This window comes from Pongo abelii, chromosome 2 (genome assembly GCF_028885655.2).
Source record: "Pongo abelii isolate AG06213 chromosome 2, NHGRI_mPonAbe1-v2.0_pri, whole genome shotgun sequence".
Classification (NCBI taxonomy): domain Eukaryota; kingdom Metazoa; phylum Chordata; class Mammalia; order Primates; family Hominidae; genus Pongo; species Pongo abelii.
Genome location: NC_085928.1, coordinates 36590127 through 36600907, shown reverse-complemented (window position 1 = coordinate 36600907; position 10781 = coordinate 36590127). Strand labels below are relative to the sequence as shown.

The 10781-nt window shown below is 44.6% G+C and overlaps 2 protein-coding genes across 3 annotated transcripts in view; one reads left to right on the top strand and one right to left on the bottom strand.

The window, feature by feature from the left end:
* Window positions 1–2831: 2831 nt before the first annotated feature.
* Window positions 2832–8480, bottom strand: RPL24 (ribosomal protein L24). Its single transcript, XM_009238581.2, has 6 exons — window positions 8342–8480; window positions 8152–8227; window positions 7492–7602; window positions 4500–4636; window positions 4157–4220; window positions 2832–2956 (listed from the first exon to the last, which is right to left on the bottom strand). Exons 1-6 carry the CDS (start codon window positions 8344–8346, stop codon window positions 2876–2878), a joined length of 474 nt encoding a protein of 157 aa, XP_009236856.1. The 5' UTR covers window positions 8347–8480; the 3' UTR covers window positions 2832–2875.
* Window positions 8481–8974: 494 nt separating this feature from the next.
* CEP97 (centrosomal protein 97) overlaps window positions 8975–10781 on the top strand; it is a 66683-nt gene continuing 64876 nt past the window's right edge. For both annotated transcript variants that reach the window (XM_024245352.3, XM_024245351.3), the window contains exon 1: window positions 8975–9064. The gene's annotated coding sequence lies outside the window, so the exon portion shown is untranslated. The remainder of the gene's footprint in view (window positions 9065–10781) is intronic.

Sequence of the window (10781 nt, the reverse complement as noted above, 5' to 3'; positions counted from 1 at the left end):
TCCAGGTGCGGGGACATGAGCTCTCAAGGCCCAGAACAAAAAAGAAACTACCAGGCTTGGGATCTACTTAGTTGCTGAGTTTGCCACTATAGCTCAAAGGAGGAATTTAAAAATGGAGATGCACCTCTTCCCCCATGGGGTGGGGCAGTGAGAGCAGAAGACCAAATGCACCCTCTACGAACCCAGGAAACTGGTCTACGTGTCAGGCAAGCCCCACTCTCCTGTCATACTGTCTTTAAATATTTTGGCCGGGCGCGGTGACTCACGCCTGTAATCCCAGCACTTTGGGAGGCCGAGGCGGGCAAATCACGAGGTCAGGAGATCGAGACCATCCTGGCTAACATGGTGAAACCCCGTCTCTACTGGGCCTGAAGTCCCAGCTACTTGGGAGGCTGAGGCAGGGGAATCGCTTGAACCCGGGAAGCGGAGGTTGTAGCGAGCCGAGATTGTGCCACTGCATTCCAGCCTGGGTGACAGAGGGAAGACTCCGTCTCAAAAAAATAAAAAAACTAAACATTTTAAGTTGATATTTAATATTAAACATTTAATATATTAAGTGAATACATTCAAATCTGCCAACAATACAGCTAGGTTGTAGAAGAGTTAAAAAAAAAAGAATCCCTCCACTCAATTATTGCCAAACCACCACCTGTAAGCACCGAGAAAGCCTACTGATGCACGCATTATCCTTTGGGCCAATAGAAACAAACGTTTTAATAAAATGCTTTCCCAGTGGTCAAATTGTCTTCCTGAGTAAAGCTAAACTTGCTGTAGTGAGAACAGGTAGTGTTTATTTCTAGCTTCTTCTGGGTCCCAGGTTACCTAAGACTCAAGGGTAATGACAATGGGCAGCTCCACTTTATTAAAAGCCAACATTTAGCCCAGACATTTTATTCTCCAAAAATTAGCAAGCATAGCTTTACATTCAAGTTGGGTATAATGACTTTACTTCCCCAGTAATTCCCTAAATAAAACATTACAAAAAATGACTCTTCCCAATGCAAAATCTTAACATTTTGCTTTTATGAGCAAAAGCCTGTATTTTACATATTTCTTTTTTTTTTTTTTGAGACGGAGTCTCGCTGTCGCCCAGGTTGGAGTGCAGTGGCGCGATCTCGGCTCACTGCAGGCTCCGCCCCCCGGGATTCACGCCATTCTCCTGCCTCAGCCTCCCGAGTAGCTGGGACTACAGGCGCCCGCCACCTCGCCCGGCTAATTTTTGTTGTTTTTAGTAGAGACGGGGTTTCACCGTGTTAGCCAGGATGGTCTCGATCTCCTGACCTCGTGATCCGCCCGCCTCGGCCTCCCAAAGTGCTGGGATTACAGGCGTGAGCCACCGCGCCCGGCCTACATATTTCTTATATTGATTTTAGTTTACATTTTCAGGTTCTTACTCATTTTACCTGTAACACTTGGACGTCTGAATGTAACATGCACTAGAAAAAAAAAATTCTATCACCTTGGATAGGATAGTGATGGAGGAAAATGTTGACATTGACTATATACCCTCACCTAGTATTCTGTGTAAAATCATGTTTCCTTAAAGAGGACTCTGATTTGTCCAGTTGTATCCTGGCAACTTGGCACAGGTTGGCAGGTAAAAATGACCTTTCTGTCGAAGTAGAAGCCTATTCTTCACATGTAAGTTTTGATTACTACTATTTTATCACATCTTAAATATATAAATCTCAGGCTGGGCGCAGTGGCGCACGCCTGTAATCCCAACACTTTGGGAGGGTGAGGCAGGCAGATCACCTGAGGTCGGGAGTTCGAGACCAGCCTGCCCATGAAGAAACCGCGTCCCTACTAAAAATACAAAATTAGCCAGCCATGGTGGCACATGCCTGTAATCCCAGCTACTTGGGAGGCTGAGGCAGGAGAGTCGCTTGAACCCAGGAGGCGGAGGTTGCGGTGAGCCGAGATCGTGCCATTGCACTCCAGCCTGGGCAAGAAGACTCTCAAAATCTCTTGAATATCAGTTTATCCAGACATTTTTGTAATTTAACACAGCTTTGGCAAGCCCCCAGCTCAACAAACTACTCTGGGAATTTAGCTAAGGATACTCTTTATTCAAGCAGTAGTGCTTTTCATTTAGACATTACTTTCTGAAAGCAAGAGTGGATTAATACAGCTGAGAGTTTTTAGCACCTTCAACTCAGCTATTAGCAAATGGTAGGTGAGATACCAATGACTACAAGCAAACCAATATAAACTACATTTGTCTATCATGGGAAAAGGTATTTTAACAAGAAAATCATTTAAAAAGTACTTTTGTTTTTTGATACAGGGTCTTGCTGTCACCCAGGCTAGAGTGTAGTGGCACGATTTCAGCTCACTGCAGCCTCGATCTTCCTGGCTCAAGCGATCCTTCCACACTCCCAGCTGGGACTATATACACTCTCCACCATGCCTGGCTCACTTTTATATGTTTTTGTAGAGATGGGGTTTCGCCATGTCACTCAGGCTGTTCTTGAATTCCTGAGCTCAAGTGATCACCCGGCTTTGATCTTAGAAATGCTGCGATTACAGGCGTGAGCCACTGCACCAGCAACATCCTAGTACTTACAGCAATGTAACCAAAAAGTTAAGGCAATGAAGTTTTTGTAATGTGCCCTATACACCCCAGCCAAGCCAAGATAGCATCTGACCTTACCCATCTTCTTACACTATTTTGCTTAACCTCTCTCCAACAAAGAACTTTACAGGATGCATTATTCCTGAGCAATAGACTTTTTAATAAAATACCTACATCTTACATTCTTTACTAGTTCACCTATGACCATGTAAAGTCCAACATGCCTGTTACAAGAAAAAAAAAATCCAGCACAACCTAGAGTTATAATCCAATCTTTATTTAAAAATCTAATCTGCCAGTTTAGCGTTTTCCACCAACTCGAGGAGCTGAGACTTTCACAGGCTTCACAATCTTTTGCTTAGGTGCTGCCTTTGTAGGTGCCTGTAAAAAGATAACGTGATATTACTCCACAAAACTTTTGTTACCCTATTATTACCCATCTCTCACATCCAGATTGTTTATGTAGCTTAGATCACTTTCTTAGTAATTTAACTGCATTCCTAATGCCAATCTTTTAATGTGACTCCCCTTAAATATTTAAAGCCCATCTTTACAATGAAAGACAAAGACTAAGATACCATCTCAGACTGGAGGAAATGAGACACAACCAAGTGCAGTGTAGGATCCTGAAATGCATCCTAACAGAAACTCACTGAAAAGATCTCAGTAACAGTACAGTGTTTACTCAGCTTTTCTCAATGTTATCAATGTAGATAACCATAGTAACTTTCAAAACCAGACAGGGTGCAGGGGCTCATCCCAACACTTCGGGGCGCTAAAGCAGGTGGATCGCTTGAGCTCAGGAGTTTGAGGCCAGCCTGGGCAACATGGCGAAACCATCTCAACTAAAATACCTATTAGCTGGGTGTGGTAGCGCTTGCCTGCAGTCCCAGCTACTTAGGGGGCTGAGTCAGGAGGATCACTTGAGCCCAGGAGGTTGAGGCTGCAGCAAGCCGTGATTGTGCCACTGCACTCCAGCTGGGCTACAGAGTAAGGCCCTGTGTTGAAGGAGGGGAAAAAAAAAAAAAAAAAAAAAAAGCCAACCTTTATTTTTCCCAGTTCCTAACAGTAACACATGCTTTGGCTTATGGAGAGGACCACCTCTCTGGAGACCCGAACCACTGGCCAAGTAATTGGTTACAAACATCATTTCCAATTGAGTCTTGCATTCAATACCTTAAAAATGTGAAACTTTCATTTATCACAATTTAGACTGAAAATAAATTTTCCAGCCGGGCTCAGTGGCTCACACTTGTAATCCTAGCACTTTGGGAGGCTGAGGTGGGCAGATCACCTGAGGTCAAGAGTTCAAGACCAGCCTGTCCAACATGGTGAAACCCTGTCTCTACTTAAAAAAAAAAAAAAAAAATTAGCCGGGCGTGATGGCGCGCACCTGTACTCCCAGCTACTTGGGAGGCTGAGGCAGGAGTATCACTTGAACCCAGGAGGCAGAGGTTGCAGTGAGCCGAGATCAGATCACACCACTGCACTCCATCCTGGGCAACAGAGCAAGACTCCGTCTCAAAAAAAGAAAATGTTCCTGTTGTATTGTTCAAGAAAGTAAAGAAACCCCATAATTACCTTAGCAGCAGCCATTGCAGTCTTTTTAGATGCTTGCTTGGCCTTTTTTGCTTCCTTAGCAGCCCTGTGGGGTAAAAGTAACTTAAGGCAAAAGCACTTTACTCCTTAGTGGTACAACTTATTATTAGAGTTAGACTGTACTAGACAAGTACAATGACCGTTATTCCTTCCTTCCCCACCTCCATTTATTTGTAGACTAAATCCAAAGAGTTTGTCAATAATTTTCATTAACCACCAAATCAGCTTAACATATATTAGACTATATGGTAACTTTAATTACTGAAGACCCAAACCTAAAATCCATCCCAATAGGTAAAATGCTCATAATGAAAGCATTCCTCACCTGATAGCTTGTTCTCGTTGAGCCTTTCTAACTTCAGGTTTCTGATTCCTCTTGGCCATTATATCAGCAAGAGATGCACCAGTAATGGCCCTCTGGAATTTGACTGCTCGGCGGGTTCTTTTCTTTTGAATTTCTTCCTGCAAAACAAAGATGAGGGGCACACTTAGGAACCTTCCTTCAAGAATTTAGAGGGAGGAAAAATTAAGTCTTGTAAGACAGGGCAAATGAAGTATTTTAAGATTCATATTCAACAAAAAATAATTCATATATTTGAAATAAAATAAAACATGTTTTCCACTTATGGATTAAGCCCTCTATTACAAATCCTAGCCATTTTTTTACTACCTTAAAAAGACACACAAAAAATTGAACTCTAAGGAAAATGGTTATTCCATGAACTGCATAGTAGTATAAATGAAGACCATTTATACTTTTAATAATTTACTTATTGAAAAAAATTATCATATTCAGCTATTTTAACTCAAAGGACTGTCACTAGGAGAAATAAGTTAAGACAATGATTTGACAGCCACCAAATGTTAGGTAGCATTTGTCTAAGAAGGTATTGTGGAATCTAACACTTTCTGTAGATTACTGGAAACCTATACTACAGTGTTTATGAGAAAAAGATCTTGCAGTGCACCTTTAAGTCAAGAACAAAGTATATTCGAAAAGTTTATTAAGGCACTGACATGCATAATTACCTTAAAAACTTTTAACAAAAATAAGGCACACTGGTGGTTTACAGACATCCTAATTTTAAACTTTTTAGAAAGATGAAATCTTATTGTTTCTACAGTAAAATGGCAGTTTTTCTACAGTAAACAGCAGTATTTACCTGTTTAATATTCTTGTCTCAAACCAACACTTAAACATTTTTTTATTGTGGTAAAAATGTAAAGTTGACAATTTTAACCTTTTGGTTTTTCTAAGACTCAGCCTTGCTCTGTTGCCCAGGCTGGAGTGCAGTGGCATGATCTTGGTTCACTGCAACCTCCGCCTCCACCTCCGGGGTTCAAGCAATTCTGCCTCAGCCTCCTGAGTAGCTGGGATCACAGGTACCCACCACCACGCCCGGCTAATTTTTGTATTTTTAGTAGAAACCGGGTTCCACCATGTTGCCCAGGCTGGTCTCTAACTCCTGAGCTCAGGCAATCTGTCTGCCTTGGCCTCCCCAAGTGGTAGAATTACAGGCGTGAGCCACCATCCCCAGCCTGTTTTCTATTTTTTTAAGTAGAAACTGGGGTCTTCGCTACTATGTTGCCAGGTTGGTTTCAAACTCCTGGGCTCAAGCTCAAGGGATCCTCTTGCCTGGGCCTCCCAAAGTGCTGGAATTAGAGGCGTGAGGCACTGCACTAGGCCCATTTTAACTTTTTTTTTTTGAAATGGAGCCTCACCCCGTCACCCAGGGTGGAGTGCAGTGGCACAATCCCAGCTCACTGCAACCCCCACTTCCTGGGTTCAAGCTATTCTCCTGCCTCAGCCTCCCAAGTAGCTGGGACTACAGGCGCTTGCCACCACGCCCGGCTAATTTTTTTTTGTATTTTTAGTAGAGACGGGGTTTCATTCTGTGGGCCAGGCTGTTCTTGAACTCCTGACCTCGTGATCCACTCGTCTCGGCCTCCCAAAGTGCTGGGATTACAGACATGTGAGCCACCATGCCCAGCCTCATTTTAACTTTTTAAATTATAATTTAGCTGTGCAGGATGGCTTGCGCCTGTAATGCCAGTACTTTGGGTGGCCAAGGCAGGAGGATTACTTGAGCCCAAGAATCTGAGACGAAATTGGGCAACATCGCAAGACTTCTGTCTCCTCAAAATATATTTAAAAAATAGCTGGGCCATGGTGGCATGTGCCTGTGGACCACGGGGTAGGCTGAGGTGGGAGGATCACTTGAGCCAATAAGGTTGAGGTGGAGTGAGCTGTGATCCTGCCACTGCTCTCCAGCCTGGGCAATAGAGAACCTGTCTCAAAAAAAAAAAAAAAAAAAAAAAAAAAAGTATAGTGGCCTTATGTACATTCATAGTGCTGTGTGGCTATCACCATTATCCATCTAAATAACTTTTTTTTTTTTTTAAAGGTCTCCTATGTTGCCTCAAACAATCCTCCCACCTTGGCCTCTGGAGGAGCTAGAGTACAGCCGCTGCCACCAAGCCCGGATTTGCTATGACACCGATGTACAAGTTATAGAGTCCCCGCTTTCAACTGTTTAGGGTATAACTTAGAAGTGGAACTGCTAATTTTTATGTTTACCCTTTTGAGAAAACACCAAATGGTTTTTCACAGCTGCTGCATATTTAGCAATGCACAAAGGTTCCAATTTCTCCCCATCCTCACCAACACCTGTAATTCCTGTTTTTTTTTTTTCTGAATAGTCACCCTAATAGGTGTGTCATATCCACTTTTAAGTTTCTCCTTCCTCTGAACTTTCAACATATTTTATGTCTGATGACATTTATTTCTCACAATACCTAGAAAAGTCCTTCATCCAGAAGGTACTCAGTAAGTATTCCCAAGCCTCCTGAATACTAGTCCTACCATGGCACTCAAAACTTTTTCTCATGTATAACCCAGCTAAAAGAACACTTAACAAGGACCAGAAAAACCATTGTCTTGAGAATGAACTAGTGTATGGTGGACTGGTTCATAGTCCACTGGCTATGTTAGGACTAATCCTGTAAATATTGCAATCAAAACCAAATTATGGTAACTTCTCAATTTCCTCCCACTGGAAAACTAAGCCTTTCCACCCTGCCATATAACGCAAAGGTGCTTAACGTAATTTATCTGACTTTAAAATTTCAACTCGGTATTGCTGCTAACCTAAGATATATAGAGACAGTTTATAATATCTTTTTCATTTCGCTGACGCTTTACAGTTTAAGAGCTCTTTCGCATACAGTCTGATTTAATTTTACAGAGCAGAAAACCAACGTTCAGAGAGCTCAGACAACTTAAGATGGCCCCCAACATCAAGCCGTATTCCACTTACCGACTGTCCCTTTTTGTGCTTCCTTCTGTAGAGGACAGTCCAGTTTATCTGCCGAGGATTCCTCTTGGAAAGGAACGCCGACTCGCATTTCGCATTAAGAAACTGGAAAACCTAGAGTGACAAATGCAAAGGAATTACTATTTAACTATACAAAGTACAAGAGGCTGAGTGAGCTTGGAATCCTTAGAAGATCAATATGCTAGTTCTGGCTTATCATTTTACAAAACTAAGGCCCACAAGGACCAAAAGGCTGTCACATAACTGGCAGGTAACTGTGTCACACTATGAAGGTCCTTGCGTTTAGTCTTTTCTCAAGAGCAGGAAATCTAAGCTCATAGCAAAGGACAGGGTGGTGCGTCCTTCTGGGAAGCATTCTGCTCTTGTCCGTCCCGGGATTCCAAGGGATACCTCGGTATCTCAGTTATTTCCCTTACACCAGGACATCAGTTACATAAACCCCTCCTGATGTCCGACCTGGCTCACAATAATCAACGCTGATTCACTTAGAGGTTTCTGGTCCTAACGACCAGTCCACAGAGCATCCACGAAGACTTCCAGAGGCCAATGGTGAGGTGGGGAATAAACCCGCCTAAACCGAATTAAACCAGCCTTTCCTCCTCGGAGTACAAGAAGGTAGGTGACGCTGACGCGGCTTTTTACCTTCCCGTCGGTCCTGGCGTAGCGCCTCCCGTGTCCAGGGTAGATCTTGTACCCGCTAAAACTGCACAGCTCGACCCTGCAACAAAAAGTGAAAGTCCATCAGGGAGGGTGTCTACAGCCATGCCAGGGACGACAGAGAGGCGTTCTGCCCGAGGATGTAAGCGGATTGGGAACCACGGGTAGTGCTTACTTCATGGCGACAGCTCCACGAAAGGAGAAAAGATGGCGAAAAGAAAGAGAGAATCATGGGAAGAGACCTTATAAGGTCGTGGCGGGGATGGGGGCAGGAAATCTCCTCCCCAATATCCTTCGATGTTCCTGGCCCTCCTTGATGACGTAATCATCGCGAGGCGAAAGATCTCGTTTTCCCTGACAGCTGACTTCCTCTGGCGGAATTCTTCCAGAGGCTGCTGGAGGATTCTCGGGCCCAGAGGGCCTGCCAAAAAGGCAGTCAGACAGTTGGTTTATGAGTCATTCTGTCTCTGTCTCTCTCTCTCTCTTTTTTTTTTTGAGACGGAGTTTCGCTCTTGTTGCCCAGGCTGGAGTGCAATGGCACGATCTCGGCTCACCGTTAACCTCCGCCTCCCAGGTTCAAGCGATTCTCCTGCCTCAGCCTCCCTAGTAGCTGGGATTACAGGCATGTGCCACCACGTCCGGCTAATTTTGTATTTTTCGTACAGACGGGGTTTCTCCATGTTGGTCAGGCTGGTCTCGAACTCCTGACCTCAGGTGATCCGCCCTCTTCGGCCTCCCAAAGTGTTGGGATTACAGGCGTGAGCCACTGCGCCCGGCCCATTCTGGCATCTCTTACTGCCAAGTATTCTAGAGCCATCTTCCGGCTGCAAGGAATGTGAACTGAAGAGAAAGGTGTCCTCTCTTCTCATAAAGAGACCGAAAGACGAATGCCCTGCAGGTAAAACAAGTCACATTTTGCCTTCCCTGTTGGCCCATTTCCTCAACCAAACAAATTAATAGTTTCACCATTTATAAGAAAGTAATGACAACCGAACCGTTTCTCAGGCTGCGCGAATCGAACAGTGCGCGTTGGCGCTTTGCATTAATTATAATTAACATTCTTTGAGCGTTTCTCTGTGCCGGGAATTATGCCAAAGGCTTTTTAAACATGAGCTCATTCAGTTTCCAAATTCCTATTAAGTACCCGCCTAAGAACTACAATTCGGAGTTGCTGCCTAGTGAAGTTGAGGGGGTCGGTGGAGCCCCGCTGGGAGGCCGAGGGCTCAATCTGTTGAGCCCTTCTATGATGCTACATATTTCATCGTATGACGAGGAGTGGCCAGAGGCAATTCTTGAATTCTATGGGAGGCTGCAGTATATGACTAGAAAACAAATGTAATGATTGAGTTCTGCTTTCTATATATGCAACTCACCCTGAAAAGGTTTTGTAAGGTAGCTGGTTGAAGATATTTGGAATATCTAACAAGTTGGCTGACTAATGTTATGAAAACTGTACAATTGTGTTGGAGCCAGTCTTTTTTTTTTTTTTTCTTGAGACGGAGTTTCGCTCTTTCACTCAGGCTGGAGTGAAGTGGCGCGGTCTCGGCTCACTGCAACCTCCGCCCTCTGCTCAAACGATTCTCCTGCCTCAGCCTCCCGAGTAGCTGGGATTACAGGCGCCTGCCACCACGCTCCGCTAATTTTTGTATTTTTAGTAGAGATGGGGTTTCACCATGTTGTCCAGGCTGGTCCCAAACTCTTGACCTCAGGTGATCCACTCGGTCTCCCAAAGTGCTAGGATTACAGGCATGAGCCACCGCGCCCGGCCTGGAACCAGTCTTAATAATGATGTTAGGTGGCCAGTCGTGGCGGCTTATGCCTGTAATCCCGGCACTTTGGGAGGCCGAGGTGGGCGGATCACCTGACGTCAGGAGTTCCAGCCCAGCCTGGCCAAAATTGTGAAACCCCCTTCTCTACTAAAAATACAAAAATTAGCTGGGCGTGGTGGCGTGCGCCTGTAATCCCAGCTCCTCGGGAGGCTGAGGGAGGAGAATCGCTTGAACCCGGGAGGCAGAGGTTGCATTTAGCCAAGATCGCGCCACTGCACTCCAGCCTGGGCAAGAAGAGCAAAACTCCGTATCAAAAAAAAAAAAAAAAAAAAAAAAAAGGAGGCCGGGTGCAGTGGCTCACGTCTGTAATCCCAGCACTGTGGGATGCCGAGGCGGGCGGATCACGAGGTCAGGAGTTTGAGACCAGCCTGGGTAACACGATGAAACCCCGCCTCTACTAAAAATACAAAAATTAGACGGGTGTGGTGGCGCGCGCCTGTAGTCCCACCTACTCGGGAGGCTGAGGCAGGAGAATCGCTTGAACCCAGGAAGCGGAGGTTGCAGTGAGCTGAGATCGCACCACTGCACTCCAGCCTGGGCGACAGAGCGAGACTCCGTGTGAAAACAAACAACAACAACAAAAAACCAAAACAAAACATCTTTCAGAAATAGTCCTGGCTTCTACAAGATCCAAGGCACAGCTGAGTTTAGGTAGCCGGTGGAACCAAGATCCACCTGAAGGAATGCAGTCCTTTTTGTTCCACAGAACCTTAGAATTTATAGTGCCTTCCCAATATTTTAGAAAGATTTTGTTTTATTGTTCTTTAAAATTATGTTTGGCCTGAC

Coding starts and splice junctions, on each gene's coding strand:
- RPL24 (XM_009238581.2), bottom strand. Junction 7,603..8,151: donor ACGCCAGGACCGACGGGAAG/GTAAAAAGCCGC, acceptor TTGTCACTCTAG/GTTTTCCAGTTTCTTAATGC. Junction 2,957..4,156: donor CTGCAATGGCTGCTGCTAAG/GTAATTATGGGG, acceptor ATCTTTTTACAG/GCACCTACAAAGGCAGCACC.